General features: G+C 36.3%; 1 protein-coding gene across 3 annotated transcripts in view; it reads right to left on the bottom strand.

The window, feature by feature from the left end:
• Nucleotides 1-2,333: 2,333 nt before the first annotated feature.
• Nucleotides 2,334-19,252, bottom strand: part of LOC136829451 (uncharacterized) — a 47,646-nt gene continuing 30,727 nt past the window's right edge. For 2 of the 3 annotated variants that reach the window (XM_067088105.1, XM_067088106.1), the window contains one exon: nt 15,273-19,034. In XM_067088105.1, coding sequence (XP_066944206.1) covers nt 17,302-19,034 — 1,733 coding nt within the window. In that variant the 3' untranslated portion in view covers nt 15,273-17,301. Of the gene's footprint in view, nt 2,701-4,302; nt 4,441-11,178; nt 12,294-15,272; nt 19,035-19,252 lie in introns of those variants that run through there. The other variant, XM_067088107.1, reaches the window with a different exon arrangement.

Raw genomic sequence — 19,252 nt, 5'->3', positions numbered from 1 at the left:
TATTAAAAAAAAAAAGTATAGAAAACGAGAGATAATTTTAACAGTAACTCAAGTTGACTTCCATTTTCTATAAGCAATAGAATTTTCCGGTTGGTTTTCTCTTCCTTTCAAAAATTTATTGTGATACAGTCAAAGTAACCCGAATTTTGGTAAATGTAAAGGAGACGGTCACTCGTATATATCGTAATGTTTCGGCTATACAATGTAGAAAATTGTGTATATAATTGCAATAAAGGCGAGATGAATTGAGAAATTTACCAAGACAATGAAAAATTCACTGTCTTTTGGCTATATTTTTACTTTAATCACTGAGGGGCTGGTACTAAACTGTCTGCGAAGCACAAAGTCCCGCGGAGCGCCCGTCATGTTTAGTAGTATTACATAAGCCACTCGAGGGTTAAAGTGAAAACAGCAAAAGACGGCAAATTTCTCGTTATTTCGGTAATTTTCTCTGGTTATCTCACCTGTGTTGCATTATATACACCATCTTCTATATCGTTTAGCCAAAAACTTAAATCAATAAAGGATATCTTCGTGCGGTCTTTACATTTAACCGTATTTTGAATTCAAAACTCATATATAATCAGCGACCACAAAGAATGTACATGAAAAATGAAGTGTTTTTTTTTAACAAAATTTCCAAGAACTGTTGACAACTATTAGCCCTACAGTAAAGAGGACACAAACAGGTGGATAAATAAAATGCATTGATGACAAAAGGAAACAGAATACATAATAGCTATCTGCATTTTTTTTTACTTTTAAGAGTTGCAGGATGAACAAATTATGAATACTCGTCGTTCATAGAATTAGGGCTTGGTTAGCCAACCAGGTCCTGGTGATGTCATCCTCCAAGTGCGGAAATTCGTAACGTCACCACATCCCGTGATAGACAACTTCATCTACAGGCTCTAGTATAAGACCACGCAGAACCTCCAGCAATATTTCCTGTACCAAAAGTATAATTATTTCCCCACTTCATGCATTATTGTACTTTTTTCCTGATTTTCTTTGCCTTCTTACAGATCTTTGACCTAGTAGGCTTACTTCCACTTCCTTACCTATTTTTCTGACTAACTGTCCCTCATCCCTCTTCATCACATGCCTAGATCATCTTAATCTTCGAGATCTCATAATTATTTATTTGCCAGCCACTTTAAATCACATTCATCAGTGACGCTCTCCTTTGTACTATGACCTTCCTACCTTACCTTGGCACTCTGTAGGCGCACCCTTTCAAAATTCTCCATTTTCTTTGCTTTGTTTACTTTACATTACCAGTAGTTCAGCCATCTCTTCGAACCAAATATAAAATTTAGGCCAAAGGTCATTTAGTGCTGAAAGGGATATTGAGAGCAAAAGGGTTTCAAAAGTGTAAGAGGAGGAAAACCTAGCAGTTACACTATGATACAATTGTTAGAAGGTGGAAAGTAAGATGGGAAAAAAGAGAATATGAGCAGAGGCACAGTAAAAGGAACGAAAGGGCTGGATCCCGGCGCCGAAGGGATGCTGCAAAGAACCTTAAGTAATGCCTGCAGTGCACTGCACAAGGTACACTGACAGCACTGAGCCTACTGATCCTCATTTCTTACTGGCTTCTCAATACACTTGATTCGACACTACTTAAATGACTGCCATGACAACCACACTTAATAATACATTCCTTCTGTAATATATGATCAAGCATTTACGTGTGGAAACACACACTATAACTGCTATTGTATTACCTGAAAGAGGTTTTTATTATAAATGCTGATAAAACAAACTAAATATGAGCCATACAGTGGTATGGATATTCCTTCAATATGATTGTGACCCTCAAGAAACAGAATGTTCTTCCACCATAACATGCTGCTCCTCCTCACTCCCTTCCCCCATTTGATCTTTAGACGTTGAAGATTTCTTACTCCATAGACGAAAGGCAGCATTAGTTATAGAGATTTTAAACAGTATTATGTAATGTTCTTTTTCTGACTTACATGGTTCCACACTACAGTACAGTGACCTTAATCTGGGAATCCACTCCATACCTCCTCCTTCAACAAAATTCTTTGGTATACATTCCTTATTCATTTGAGAAAGAACATGAAAAAACATTTTCCTGTTTGATGACAGATAAGAGGGAACTTTATTGAAAGTGATAAAACTGGGAAGTAAACATACATGATGAACCTATAATCATGAGATAAACATTTGAAATAGAAGGTTTATCAACAGTTGGAAAATCAAGCAAAAGATGAAAAATCTGATACTGAATTTACAATAATTATATCTTAATTCTAAAGTTATTTTGACTATGAATATATCAGCTGCAGGAAAATAATACATCAAAATGTCTGAATGACAGTACTGTGTATTCTATGGTTAATTTACAATTTTTTTTTTTAAACAACTTGAGAGACACATGCAGGCTACATAAGTGCAAGTGGTACCCAATTTGCATAAAGTAGTGCACTAATAAAACGTCTGTGTTTATGCATCTTTTTTCACAGCTCCATAAAATTTTGGAGACACCATCATAGCAGGATTATCTTCAACGCTGCTCTCAGACGAAACACGATACATGCGGTTACGTTCCATTCGAGCTTTCAGGTACTGTTGGCGTTTCTTAAATGCTTCAAAAGGGTTGTAATGGTAATTAGGATTCTGGCGTTGGTGTTCTTTCTTCAAGTTTTCTGCCTTCGTTTGCCATTTTAGTTTCTGCAAGTAAACAATGAATGGATACTGAAGTATGGTCAAATACAAAACACAATCCCTATTGTTGGCAGGAAAGTATATTACAATGCATACTGTACCAACAAGCCTTTCTCTCTCCCTTAATACTGAGTCAGAGTACCACTAAAAAAGACAGCTCTCATTTACAAAAAATAAATTGTTTGTGCCGGACTTACATAGACCAACCATGTGGTTGGTCATTATCTATGCACAGCAACTCTTATCATTACAGCATTACCATTTAGTAGTTTAACCAGACCATTGTTAAAACAGAAAGACTGTAAAACATCTTCATGTTGTTAAGAAATTCATGCATGATCCTCAACAGGGTTAACACAGGTAAGGGAAAGAATCAAGGGAAAAATAAGTTAAGTAGCAAAGATGGCATCACAATAGGAAGGAAACATTTCCTTTTAATGCAGGGTATTTCAATACAAATACTGTAATGAAATATGAATGTGAATGATTATGAATGACAAATATCCCCTACATTACATCTGAAAAAATACATGCCAACGATATTTAGAAACTTAAAGTGAACTTTTCAACAAAAGTAATTTTAATAAAACTAATAAGTCACATTCATAGGCTCTCAAACGATTTGCTGAAGTATGTGTTCTTAAATGAGGTGAAAACTGAAGCTAAATAATATTAAAGTAGTTAGACAGTTAGACAGCTATGTGGGAAGAGATAAATGAAAACTAAAACAAAAGGCCTTATTCAACACAAATTTGAAGAAAACAAGAATAAGAAGATAAAGGAATTAACAAAGATCTCCAAAAATGGTCACTGATCAACAATGAAATGCATGTAACAGTTAAATGGCCCAGCAAGATTTTTTCACTGGATGTAACTGAAAAGTACTTTGATACAAAGCAAGGCTATCAATACATTATATCTTTAAGAGAAAAACCTTGTACCATAATGTACTACAATTTTTAAATGAATAAGCTAATGTATCAATACTGTATATAAAATGTGTTCATTCATCAGAAGGTAACAGTTCCAGAAGAAATAAGAATAAGATGATATACCAGAACGTGAAACAACTTCAGAAGGTATGAGTGAATGTCACCCTCAAATGAACACTATCTTTTTTGAAACATGAAATCTGGAACAATACTTTTGGGCACTAATTAAAAAATAATGATCACAGAATATTACAAACCACTTACTACAAAAGCAGAAAATGTCACAAGCAAGTGCCCTTCAAAAGACAATGGCCCTTCCCAGTAACTTGATAAAATCGTCATAATATCACCTTATCATCAACCATATCATAGCAACTGATCAATGCTCCCACTGTGCTTCAGTCAAACCCCTAAAGAAATGTTAGCAAATACCAACAAAAGGAAACTAATAGAGGATAAACTACTATGGTATACTTAAAAGCAAATGCAGTTTCTGCCATTCACTGATTAGCATAATGTGACTTCTTAAAAAATGTCTCTTGAAGCAAAAAATCAGTCTGACAGTCTGCAGGATTGGCATCACAATACTACTTTATTTGTATGCAAACCAGCAAACTAGCTTCCAACATTATTCATCAAAATGGAATTGGAATCCAAAGTGGAAAACTACACTTACTTCTGATGGTGACAAAGTCTTCCACATGATACCAAGTCTTTTCAATGTTGCTTGATAATGTTCTCCTGGATGATCATCAATAACTTTCTTTTTCATCTCATTTTGAAAGAGTAAATATGGATTCAAGGGGCGCTTCACCTAAAAACAAAATCAGCAAAAAAAAAAAGGTACATTTCAAATAGTCCTCTGATGATGAAGATAGGCCTACTAGAGCTTAAAGGATTTTAAGTGTGTTTCAACAATATACAAAAATTTACACAAGAAAACTGTCTAATCCTCATTATTATTATTATTATTATTATTATTATTATTATTATCTGAAAAACTCTAAAAGTTCTAGGCTGTCTTAGAAAATTTTCAGGGTCCAGAAGGCATGGAAAATGTACTAACCTTACAATCACATTAAAAACTCAAATGACATTGGAAAGCTGTGATAATGCCTTAAGGATAAAACTGACATTTTTATAACAAAATAAATTCTTATATATAGTTACCAAGTAATTACATAGCTATTAGCTTCTATTAACCGGTAGCTAGAATTTTTGAAATTCACGGTAGCGCTAATTTTGTTTTGGCTAGGCGAGTGACCCTGCCACTTTTGGGGTAAGAGAGGAACCAGCTTAGCAAACAAGCTCAATATGTTTATGCCTTCCAACCATGTGAGGGGAGAAGGGAGGGCTTTGATCATGTAATTACTTGGTAAGTATATATAAAACTTTATTTTATTATAAAAATATCATTTTCATATAAGCTACTTACCAAGTAATTACACAGCTGAATCCCACATTATAGGAGGTGGGATGCATGGGTTATCTATCCTAATACATTAAAATTAGTAATGTAAAAGAAATAAAATGCTTGCTGGTTCCTTACCTGTTGAGAGAGCTGCTACCAGAAGGTACTGCCTCTGGATGGCCTCATCTCAACACAGCGGCGTGGCAGTGCAGCCGGGAGTCGCCTGCTACATAGTGGGATTCCTTTGTTGCAAAGGAGTGTCCGATTGCACACAAAGAATAACCAAGTTGCCCCTGCCCTGGGCACAGTACCAAAAAAAAAAAACACAATCGCATATAGCCATACATTAAGCATACCATTACTCAAACATTGTAGATAAAAAACTGGTGAGCACTCCAAATACCAAGTACCCCCCGGCTCCCCTACAACTCGACACCATGAATCAAGGTGAAAAAATAGGAAGGATGAAAGAAACTTCCTACACTCCTTCTCCCAACACCATACCAGTAATCGAAATAGGACCCAAGATATCGCAATTTTCATAGACAGTTTCAATGTCATGCAAATAATGAGCTGCAAACACCGATTTGCATTTCCAAAACGTTTGTATAATGGAGGCAGTAGACAAATTATGCCTAAAAGCCAGGGACGTGGCAATTGCCCTCACTTTATGTGCTTTAATTTTCACTATGGGCAACGTATCCTCGTCAATATGTGAGTGCACCTCTAGAATTAGATCCTTAATGAAAAATGCAAAGGCATGTTTCAAAAGAGGGTGAGAAGGATCCTTTAGTGAGCACCAAAGGGTGCTCGAGGGCCCATGGATCTTTTCCGTTCTCAGTAACTAGTATCTTAATGCCCTTACGGGGCATAGGGTTCTCACTATTTCCTCCGGACCTAGAATATCTAATAAATTTTTAATAATGAATGAGCGAGGCCAGGTTGGTAGGGGACTTTAAGGTAAATGAGCAAACTGCATTACCTTGGGAGAATCCAACCTTTTTATCTATGGTAAAGCGTGAAGCTCACTGACTCTCTTGGCAGTCGCTAACGCTACTAGGAACCGTCTTCCTAGTAAGGTCCCTTAAGGAGAGAGATTGCAAAGGTTCAAAACGTGGTTGCAACAGCCACTTCAGTACCACGTCTAAATTCAGGTTACTAGCTTATATATCTTCTTTCTGTTTGGTCATATCAAACGACTTGATAAGATCAGAAAGATCCCTATGAGAGGAGAGATCTAAACCCCTACGTCTAAAAACAGACCTCAACATTGCTTTATGGGCTTTAATGGTTGAGGTGGAAAGGCTCCTGGTAGACTTCAAATATAGGAAGAAATCACCTATTTCTGCTACAGATGTCTTAGAAGACGAGATGTTGTTTCTCTTGCACCAGTCACGGAAGACTGTCCATTTGGCTTGGTAAACTTTGCTTGAGGAATGTCGTCTACAACGAGCAATTGCGTCTGCAACTGCCTTTGAAAATCCTTTCGCTTGCACCAATCTGTAGACAGTCTGAATGCGGTTAGAGCCAGAGTGGACAGTCCTTGATGGAACCTTCTGAAATGTGGTTGTCTGAGTAGACTGGGTTTTTGAGGCAATAGCCTCGGAAAATCCATGAGAAGTTCCAGCAAGTCCAGGAACCATTCTTGGGCTGGCTAGAATGGGGCTACTAACGTCATCTTTACATTCCGATGATTCCGGAACTTGTTTAATAACACTTCTCTCACCATCTTGAAAAGGGGGAAGGTCCACCTGTTGCCCAAGCATGTGGATCTGGCGCTGGTGAACAATACAGGGGGAGACGATGGTTCTTTGTGGTCACAAACAGATCTAGAATCGGCCCTCCCCACAGCTTCCACAACTCTATGCAAACGAGAGGGTCTAGAGTCCACTCCGCGGGGAGAACTTGTTTTCTATGGCTGAGTTTGTCTGCTAAAAAGCTGAATTTTCCCTGAATAAATCTGGTTAGGATCTGGGTTCGATTCTAATCCGCCCAAATGAGAAGGGCTCTTGCTGCTTGGCAAAGGGAGAAAGAATGAGTTTCCCCTTGTTTTCTTATATAAGATAGAGCCGTGGTGTTGTCCGAGTGGACGGACACTGTCTTCCCGGACACCTCCAATGCAAATGCTTGCAATCCCCAGTGAATTGCTATCAATTCCTTAACACTGATGTGCCACTTCATCTGTTCTGAAATCCACAGACCTGAAACTTTTTCGTCTCCCAGGAGGGCTCCCCAACCTAGGTCTGACGCGTCTGAATAAAACACCAGGTCAGGGTTCAGAGGGAGAAGCGATTTCCCTTGACAGAGCTTGTCTCTTGAATTCCACCAAGCCAGTTCTTCTTTTATTTCCTTTGTTATCGAAAAAAACAAAAGAATCTGGGTGTTTCTTCCTGTTCCAATTGACTTTCAGAAAGAACTGTAAGTTCCTCATGTGTAGCCTTCCTAGAGACACTAACTGCTACATGGACGAGAGAGTCCCCAACAGGCTCATCCAACTGTTCGCAGAACAGGACTGAAGGGCGAGAAATTTGTTTATCTTCTGAAGGCAGGAGTTTATCCTTTGAGAGGAGGGAAAAACCCAAAAACTCTGAGTTTATCCTCATCCCCAAATAAGCTATCTCCTGAGAAGGAGTCAGTTGAGATTTTGGGAAATTTAACAAGAGGCCCAAATCCTGGGTGAGAAGAAGGGTCTTGTGAAGGTCCTCCGCACATTTTTCCTTTGATTGGGAGCGAATAAGCCAATCGTCGAGATACAACGAAACATTGACTCCAATCAGATGTAACCATTTTGCCATTGGAGCGAGAACACACGTGAATACCTATGAGGCCGTCAACAGACCGAAGCAAAGGGCTCTGAACTGGTACACTTTGTGCTGGAACACAAACCTTAAAAACTTCCTCGAGTCCTGATGAATTGGGACATGGGAGTAGGCGTCTTTCATGTCTATCAAGATCATCCAATCTTCCAGACGAATGGATGCAAGGACGGACTGGGGCGTCTCCATCTTGAATTTTGTTTTCTGTACATACAAATTCAGGGTGCTTACATTCAGAACTGGCCTCCAGCCCCCTGGGGCTTTGGGGACTACAAACAGCCGATTGTAGAACCCCGGAGAGGTGTCCTCGACTAGTTCAACTGCTTCTTTTTCGAGAAGAGCTGTCACTTCTTGGGAGAGGGCTGAAAACTTCTCAAGAGTTTGACGAGTAAGTCATCAATAAAACAGGCTTGTTGCTTAAGGGGGGTTTCTTCAGAAATGGGATTGAATAGCCTTCTCCTAGTACTTGAACAATCCAACTCTCCGCTCCTCTTGCTTCCCAATGCTCCCAAAAGTGGAAGAATCTTACCTCCACAGATGTGCAGAGGACTAGATCCTCACGTATGTGTGGGTGGTTTGTTGGAGGACTTCTTTATTGCTCTGGGGGTGAAACGGGTGTTTCCGCAAGGTCTGGGGAAGCCTCTTTGTCTGCCTCTACCCCGAAGGGGCTGGGGTTGAACATGAGAAACTGTCCTACAGGGGAAGGCTGGAGACTCTCTAGGACGTCTCGTTGATTGCGAGGAAGTCCTGCGTAGACTTCTGCTGCAGATCAGACGCAAACTGCAGCACAGTCGTTTGAGGGGAAAAGGTGCTTCTTGTCCAAGGTGAGAGGAGGAGCGCAGACTTCTGGGAGGGAGTAACTCCCTTCGAGGTGAAAAAATGAACACCAAAGCTCCCTTTTGTTGAGGAATTGCAGCCTTTACTGCAATACCTAACACTTTGAGGGCCCGAGTCAGACATGCTAACAAGTAGAGTCAAAGAAAATCCAAATAACTGTCAAAATCAGTAATACTAGTCTTCAGAGAAAACCTGGCACTAACTAACTGTGCCAAAAAGGCTACCATAAAGCCAATACTTTACCAATGATCCAAGATCAAAAGAGAAGAGAATTCCAAAAAAACCGCTGCTGCCAATCACTGTAACCACAACCATCAGCCAGCATCAACATATTGAGCTCGTTTGCTAAGCTGGTTCCTCTCTTACCCCGAAAGTGGGCAGGGTCACTCGCCTAGCCAAAACAAAAGTAGCGCTACCGCGAATTTCAAAAATTCTAGCTGCCGGTTAATAGAAACTAATAGCTATGTAATTACTTGGTATAATTACTTGGTAAGTAGCTTATATAAAACTGTCCATACCACAAAAGGAATCAAGCAAATTTTTGTAAGCAATGTGGGCTAGACAGGGCACACCAGATGCTGTCACCTTTTGTCATGATTCAGTTTAACTTACCAGAATATAAACTATATACTAAACAGACAGCAAATTACTGTACAGTACCTGGAAGGCATCTTCACTCTAAGAAGAACTTTTTTAAAAACACTTACAAGTCAATACAGTATTCTCCACTCTGAACATAAAAATCATATAAGATACAGGAAATTTTAAGGAAAGGAAAAAAAACCATTGCATATTCTGTGAATTCAATGAAACTTGGAAAAGTAGTTAGTGTATGAGTGACAAAAGACATATACAGTATATATATATATATATATATATATATATATATATATATATATATATATATATATATATATATATATATATATATATATATATATATATATATATATATATATATATATATATATATATATATATATATATATATATATATATATATATATATATATATATATATAAATATAAATATATATGTATGTATATATATATATATATATATATATATATATATATATATATATATATATATATATATATATATATATATATATATATATATATATATATATATATATATACATGCAGTGAACCCCGTATTCGCGGGGATCGTCTCACACCCCCAGCATGAATGGGTCAAATCTGCACGAATGCTTAAAACCCCTCTAAAAACACTTAGAACTGCCCATTTTGATAGCTTAAACACAGAAAAACCCTGTAAAAATGCTTATACCTGAATATTTTAATAGTTTTATCACAAAAAGTGCATTTATTCATGAAAATTATATGAAAATACAGTAATTAGTGAATATTTCTCTGAAAAATACATGAATCGGCGAATTTTCCACGAATGATGGCTAGATATGTTCCACAGAGAAACCCGCGAATGCGTGAGTCCCTGAACGTTGACAATGCGAATCTGGGGGGGTTCACTGTATATATATATATATATATAATATACATACACACACACACACACACACACACATATATATATATATATATATATATATATATATATATATATATATATATATATATATATATAAAACATATATGTATATATATATACATACATATATATAAATATAATATATATATATATATATATATATATATATATAAATATATATATATATATATATATATATATATATATATATTAGAACCAACAAAAATGAAATTTCAGCTAGAATGATGCAAAGACTTATGGTGAACACAATGGTAATACTGTATAAATAAAAAGATATAAAATTTGGCATAACTCAAACAAAAATTAAGTTATAACAGAAAATGCACAAGAAAGAATGCAACAAAAAGTAGAGATCCTTAAACAATGATGATTATGTGGAAAATAAAGAGCAAGAATGGTCAAAATGGCATTGAAATATCAATGGTTTGTACACTATTTTACATAATCATTCTACATCATGAACAACTGATGAGACTATAAAAGATGAAAATTCTTCAGAGTGAAAGAACCCTACATACTAACAATTACTATATTCTGAAAGAAATATACTCAAAATATTATGATAACCGACAGGATTGTGTCTCTCTCTTACCAGAGCAGCTCAATTCTGTTACCAGTAAGCAATGCTATGGTAAAGTAGCCATTTCACAAGTAGTACTTCAAACTGGAAGGTCTATCTAACATACAGTAAGTTATCAAGTCCTAGGTCGGAAAAGGACAAACATTATTCAGCAGTTAACATTAGCCAAGCCTGGTTCTTGGGAGGAAAGAACACTTTACAAGGAATGTAAAGTTTCAAAAAACACTGTGGAAACCAGTATCAATTAGCCTTTAAATAACCCTTCTTGTACTTACCACTATTTATATCTTTACACTGTTTATATCTTTATATTTGTAATTTTAGAGATATGTTGAATTCATGTAAATGATGTAACAAGCAAAAATGATACTTACATTACTTTTTGGTCTGACAAGTCTCTTCTCCAGAGGACATCCCGCTGCTTCCTCAGGAACAGAACATTTCACCAACAAACGTTCTTTGTGAGTGACACTGACCAATGAAGTAAGTTTTGTATCCTCTCCTTCACTACTTGATGCAACAGAGCTGTCTGCATAGGGAACTGCAATCTCTAAAGGATCCCGGTCTACTGTCTCTGTAACGGCATCTACAGGTTTCAGAGTTAAGTATTCTCCAGCTTTTCCCAAATGTTTAGAAGGTAAAAATAAAGAAGGGGCATTTATTGAGGCATTATGATTAAATTCTGCTGCTGAAAATGTAACTTCCTTCCTTGAAACTGTACCAAGAGATTGCTCTTCCTCAGTAATGCAAACACGGGAGCCATCATGGGAGCTATCGACACTTATGTCAATATCACTACATGTCTCATCTAACCGTAATTCAAATTCTGGTATCTCTGAGTTAGACAAAGACTGTGAATTATCTACAAACTTCTTAGTCTCTTGTAAGAGGTCACATCTTTCCAAGTAGCTCTTATCTAGCTCTGCTTCCTGCATACCTCCCACACAGGTACTCTTATTACAAATACTTTGTGACAAAGAAGGAGAAGTACATGTCATACCTTGATCATTATCATGAGGATCCTTTAAAGTACAAAGACTTTCAATCCCAAATGACTCTTGTATATGTAAACTGGAACCAAGATTTGTACTATAGGAACTCATAAATGCATTACTGGAAGGGCAATCACTTTCTATGGATTGGTTGCCAGTTTGAGGCAGCTCTAATTTCAGTGTCTCTTTACAAACATTTCTCTCAATCTGATACATATTTTTGTCAGTTCCTGTGCATGACTGATTTCTTATATTCACTTTACAAGGACCTCTGCAAGAACAGATATAAGATCTATTAAGCATAAACTGAACATTTGATAACCCAGTTTCTTTGTGTTTCTTTGATGTTGGTAGACTGGGTTGTTGCATATAGAAGGGAGAAGATGTATCATAATCAGGTGACGCCTCATGAGCTGAAATATCTTGTGGGCAACCAGACCTTCTAATGGCCCCTGCTGAAGTTTCTTTATTGGAACAAACCTCTTCTGTTGAAGGACCTGAGGATAATGTACCGGTATATGTATACTTGTTAAAACTATATGGCACACAATCACTGTACAGAAAATCTTAAGAAATTATTTATCAAACAATATCAAAATCTATTCAAATATCCTCAAAATATTACCATGTGGTCAGTTTCATAAAATACAAAATAACCATTTTCAAGATTAATTCCATCTGCTGCAATGTCAAGCCAGCTGAATAGCTGTTAGCAATTCTGGTGAGCAAAGAAAAGAGGAATAATTGCTCTCATCTGACCTATCACCTCTTATTCCATGCTTCCCTATATAGCTAAAGTGTATACACCATATTTAAAACAGGGTCAGGCAATTGACAATGATGTTTGTAGAGCAAAGGTTGTACTCAATGAAAACTTTTATCATACTTGTTCGATGCGTCATGCAAAATACACACTTTTGTTTTACAACAACCAGATTAGCAAAATGAGTAAGGGGTTAGATTACAGATGCTACAGCAGCTACTGGAAAGAAACACTCCACTGTGGTCAGCCAATATTCCCAAAATGTTAGGGTTATGTGGCACAGAACAAACTGTACTTATAAATAAGGTTACCATGGTATTTCATTTCTTGGTGACAATATGCAACTAAGAAACAACTTGAGCTAACTACTTGCTGGAAATACAAAAAGACATTAAAATCATGTTAAGTCCAATCAAAGGAATGCATTTGGCACAAGAGATGTCTTCTGCTATCAGAACGCTGATAACAGACATCTTCACATAAAATGAACGTGGTGAAAAGCAGGAAAAGTAAACTGTTTAAGCAACACCAAAAGACTCAACAAGGATATGGCTATTTCATATCAAGTTATCTGCAAAAAGAATGTAGAATGATAAAGCAAAGGCCTTGCTGGCATCACTTCAGTGAAATATAACTTCTTGTCATTACTTCACTGCTATATGCCGTATGTTTCAAATCTATAGAATCTGAACAACTACTTCTATGACTTGCCTCTGTGAAAAGAGGTTCTTCTCCTAGTTCCAACACCCAAAGGAAGACAGCCTTCACAGAATGTTATAAATGCCAAGCATCAACTGAAACTGAGACTCTACAAAACCTTAAATAGTTCCCATCTCATAACACCCTAAACTACAACAGGGATAGATGAGTATATTCTTAAAACTTTAGCAACATATTTTGTCTGGGGAAAAGCAGTTTCCTTTGCAAAGGAAACTACTGTAGTACTGTTTTGTCTTCCTGAAATCTAGTCCTATAAATTAAATTAAATACAGTATAAAACAAGTGAAGGCTAGCCTCTCAAATTAGCCAATCTACTTAATGGAGTCATCAAAAATACTACGTATAACCAGGATCAGGTCTCTTATGTGGGTTTTACACAAGGTGGCATGGGGGCTAGCCAGACTAAATGACTAAAATATTATAAAGGAAAAATATGTGACATGAAAAATAGCCTACAGATGTAATATTTACAGATTCATGACACAAAAGCACTTAATTCAGTGAATGACCTGATTATGCCCATCAATTCCAACTCATAATTATTCAACTTGTATTCCTAAAACTGAATATAGTCAGACACTAATGGCATGAATATAGTCAGACACTAATGGCACTATGATAAGAGTTTTTCATGCTAGAGACAAAAAAATTCAGTAAACTGCAATGATAAGTGGAATTTCTTCCTTTCCTGATTATGTACTATACTTGCATTTAAAATGCACCGGTCATCTGGCCTTGGGACCATATGAACAGAGAATGTGGAAAGCTCTTCCAGACTGAAACTTCTGATCACCCTCTGTAAACCTTACTGAGAGAAACCTCCAAACCACATGATTTCTGAGGCATTATCACAAACCAAATTGTTTCAGTAATTCTTGGTATCTTGACACTACAAATCTGTCAATATACTGAAATGTTTTGTATGTGCACTAAAGTCAAATCCTGCAACTTCTGCTCATTAAAGCAAAGTTTGTTACTGGACCTTATCTGCATATTATTGTTGGTGTGAAGTTTGCATGAAGATTTAGCAGATTTTTATGAGTGGTGTTCATGGATTCTTAAAAGGGAAATACTGTACTGAACTGCAGCTGATTGGTACACTTAAATTCCAGCTATGAGGCATAGTGTTTATGAATTGCAGGTCTTGTGGCTTTGAAACTGTTATTTGCCAAGCAACCCATGATTTGATTGTGAAAATATGGCCACAAAGCTAAGCACCAAGATACTTTTGGCCATTCAGTGCCTACAACAGTGAAAAGAGGGTATATTTAAAATTCATTATAACATTGAGAAATCCATATTTTATTTTATGTTGCACAACAATTTACTCAAATATGTCCTGTACTTCAGATTTTACTGCTTCATCAACCCTAATGCCACCAATTTTACCATGTAGAATTGTATACAATTTTATGCACCACCTTTTCTCAAAACAGCGGTCTATCAGTCATCCTCCCTCTCCCCTTAAACATGGCTGCCACTCCTGTTTACCCTTGAACATAAAAGGCAACAAGGATGGTGAATACCTGCAGCGTAAGTTGAAAGTCAAGGTATCCATGTGCTTATTTCTTTCCTATTTATACTGTTGTACACTAGACCATATTTGTTTTACATAACTAGCACACCTTGTACTAAACTGTTATTCTTTTCTATTATGTTTGTAAATTATCCCTGTATAATTCTCCTTCTAATCTGATTGTCCTATAACTGAAATGAACCACACTATGACTGCCTGGGCTAGGAATGGCTGAGTGCTCTTGAAATGACTTTCAATCCAATACCTGCGGCCATTCAGATTTTTTATTATATTACTCCTTCCTATGTTGCTGATTACTACACATGCCTACACAGGTAGCAAAAGCCTCTTCTGCTTGATGTGACTAACAAAATTTTATGCCTTGGTTATACTACTATTCAATTTTCTTTATAAGACTTTCCTCTATCTTCTACTTTTATGCATTCCCTCTATGAAGAAAATAAAAATGTTCAACAATCGTGCTTCAAAAACATAATTTATTGACAACAACGTCCACATTCAAATGTATCTACAAAATATACATGTATATTATACAACAGAGCACACCACTCTAAGAAGTCTACTATCTCATTTTAAATACTAGGGTACAACATAACAACAATGTTATCAACTTAATATTAATCATTATCACAGACAAATAAAATTAAACTTTTATCAATATGCACACATGCAAGCTGCTTGAAACATTGAATGACACCAATATAAAGAACACAATACGTCTTGAGAAAATGTAGATTGAAAGTAAGTAGATTAAGTACATAAACCTTTGACTATTATGAAATTAATACAGAGTATGCTTTTCTTTATTATACATATATGTACTGAAAACCACTGTAAGGGTAGGCACTGTTGTTGTGCTGTTACCAGCATCAAACATACCACTTACAGCCAACATCATTCCTGATCTTATTTCATCCCAAAAACTGTAATTCAAAGAGTATTCCAGCAGTCATCAACATAAACCCCCAATATGAAACATATTACCTTAGCAATTTCCATAAAATAAGTATTTTTAAAATACTTAAAAGCCTGTTTAATCTATTCAAACAAATACCAAATTTCACCACAAGATTCTCTTAAATGAAGACAAACTACTTCACAACACAAATCATTTCAAAATTAAAACAGGGATGTCAGGGATCAATTTTAATCTGGTGCACCAAATAGTAATACTCAAATATGTAAGTATATAAACAAGAAGTCTCCCACTCGATTTAATGTGTTTAACACCCATAAAAATATCAAGTCTTTACTCCTAAGAGGCTAGCAGCTAAGCCCTAATATGAATTTTAAATCAAATCCATATCACAAACTCATCACATTAAACATTACCATCAAAGGTTTAATAATAGTGACAATCATTTCCTGCACATGTTTTTCAACAAGTTTAAAATAGTGATAACCATTTCCTGAAAAGATTTTTCAATAAAAATTCTTAAAAAGTGACAACCAATTTGCAAACAGGTTTTTGCATGAGTGAAAAACAAAGAGCAGTCATTAGATTTGGCAACTTAGTGAAGATAAAATTAACACATGGAAGCTTAAAAAAAAAAATTCACCCATTACAAAAGGATCAAAAGCCAAAAATCCCTTTTCGAGTTATTGCAAACAGCAGGAATTAACTGTCATACAAGTTTTTGTCTCACTACTACAATATTTCCCTACATTCAAATTTGAAATTTATGAAAAAAAAATACTTACTAGATTTTTTGTCTTCATGCCTATGAAATGTCTAGTTTTACACAAATAAAATCAATCTTCGAATAGACGAATAAAATTTACAAAAAATACAACACAGTACTGCATCATGACCAATTCTTATCTTCCCATAAAGTGCCTAGATTTTTTCCAGCATCTATTCTACTTCTATACACTCCAAAGACCTATAATACTATAAAAATTATTTAATTATTTGCATACCTCATTTTGCTTTGCTACTAGAACAATATGGCACAAATCTGCAGAGAAACTATTAAGAAAAGATGAAACAAATCTGCAGAAAAACTATTAAGAAAAAATGAAACAAATCTGCAGAGAAACTATTAATAAAACATGAAATATTAAGATGAATTCGGGAGTTTATTAACAACTTCAAATTGTTTAAAAAACTTAAATAATTAAGCCCAGGTCATCCTTGTCACATCAACTTATGTAAGAAATCTAACATGAGTGTGTGTGCTCCGCAAAGCAAAATGGCTAAATACAATATATCACAAAAATTACACCATATTTCTTCATTCTGTTGTAAATACTAATTTATTACAACAATTTATGCAATGACTGGTATAAACAAACTTGACATCACAATTTCTAACAAAAGAAAGGCAAATTCTACCCTATGTGATACATACTATACTCATCCAAATATAATTGCCATGTCTTCGCCATGAGGACCTGATTTTCACACAGATTTCAATATTTACTCAAACAAAACACTCATATTACATAATAAACCTTTCCAAACCTTCCAAACCAGAAATATGCCTCAATATTGCCCAAGGAAATGGTAGCTATAGTAACTTCCAGGAAATCCATAGGGAGTGTAATTATACTCTGCACCTCGAGTACTTGCATCATTCATACGATTCTGGTGATCGTAACCATAACCTAAAGGTTCTTCTGACTTGTAAGTTGCTAAAGCTGCATCCGAGGGCTTACTTAAAGGATTTTCAATGACAGCTCGACTGACATTTAAAGCTGAAACAGGGTGGTTAAGTGGACTAGCATTCATAGTTGTTGATGACAGGTCTCCTACACTTGCAGTATCTCCCCGTGAAAGATCTCTCGTTAAATCACGAGATAGGTTATAAGCTGCAGTTAAGTTGGCTCCCAAAGAAGTATTTACCATCTGTGGTGCCTTGGATGCTCCAGCCCCAGAGAGTCCTGGGTGAATCAGAGAACCTGTCTGATCAGTTTGGTTAGCTGATGAAGAATCTTCATTCTGAGAGCTTTTGTTCCCTGTAAGGTCTGAATCTGTACCATCATGACTGGTAGGTACACCTGTAATATTACCAGTTCCTTGGTACTGTTTTATCAGGGGAAGATGACTTGAAGAGTTATCTGCTTCAGCATCCTCGAAAAAGGACTCATCATCATCTCTATGATTGGAATCATGCTCATAATTACCCTGATCATCATAGGACTCATTTTTTCTCTGCTTGGAAAACTTGAGATTATTATTTGCTTTGAAAGTTGCCAACCAACCATTAGAAGCTTTAAAATCATGGTAGCCTAATTCAGGAGCAATCTGCAGAGCTTTAGCCCTAAGCATACCAGTAGTGATTTTCACGCCAGCAACGACAGTCATATGTCTATACCACTGGATTAAATGTTGATTGAGTAGAGCATACTCACTCTTGCGTTGCCTCTTCATTGTCAATTTTTCACCCCTTAAAAGGCTATCACGATAAATTGTAAGAATTTCTTCCCTTCTCTTAATTATACCACTCACCTGAGTTTTCCCTATTCCATACAAATGAGCAATCTGACGCTGGGATTTTCCATCTAAGAAAGCATCAATAACTTTCACCTTCTCTTCTAGGGTTAATGTTGTTCGTGTTTGCTTCTCCCTCTCTTTTACTGGAGGCAGCGTGAAAAGTGACAAGGGATTGATGGCTGGGAATTTCAATTCCTCAGATGATTCCTGAAACTTATCAGCATCAGTCCTTTTATCATTTACTTCCCAAGTATGAGACTCTTTACCATTGTCTGTGGTACTTTTATGGGTGGAAGGTAACTTCTTATTTTCATCTGGTGTAGGTTTGGGGGACAAAATATTTTCCTTGTCCCTGTTACTCTTGGCAGCATCTTCCTCTGTAGGGAAAGGGGGGTCGCAATTGACATGAAGTTTTTCTAAAGACTGTGCTTCTGCTGATGCTGCCTTGCTCTTCAATCGCTCTAAGGCTCTAGTTACTGGACGCCCACCTGAGTCTGATCCAAAAAGAGACCTCCGTTCTTTGGCCAACCATTTCTTTCTGTTTTCATCTAAACTTCGCCTTATTTTGGCTTTTCTCCTTGCTCTTCTTAAAGGCAAGGAAAATAAAGGTTTCCTTTTTACTATGTTTCTCCACCCATTTAGATCTTGCCCTGTAGTAAGACTAATTGTGAGTGGTCCATCTTCACAAGGAACTTCCAATGTTTTTTCAACTAAAGGCTGTGATGACGACATTCCTTCCTTGTTTTTTGATGGGGGATTTCTGCTTTGTTGAGGGCTGCATTCTGAAATAGAAGGGGAAACTTTTTATGTCATGGTTCCATATATTTAATCATCAACGATTCAGAACTAATGTTAAGTATAAAATGAGTCAAGCAAGTACATGAAATCTTTACACATGCAAAAATCACACTGTTAAGCTATAACATTATTCATTCTAGATAGACTAGAACCATAACACATTAAAGTTTCCAACTTCTATGTCCAGAAAAATGTGCACACA

The sequence above is a fragment of the Macrobrachium rosenbergii genome, chromosome 44 (assembly GCF_040412425.1).
Source record: "Macrobrachium rosenbergii isolate ZJJX-2024 chromosome 44, ASM4041242v1, whole genome shotgun sequence".
NCBI lineage: Eukaryota > Metazoa > Arthropoda > Malacostraca > Decapoda > Palaemonidae > Macrobrachium > Macrobrachium rosenbergii.
This window is presented reverse-complemented; position numbering and strand designations above follow the sequence as displayed.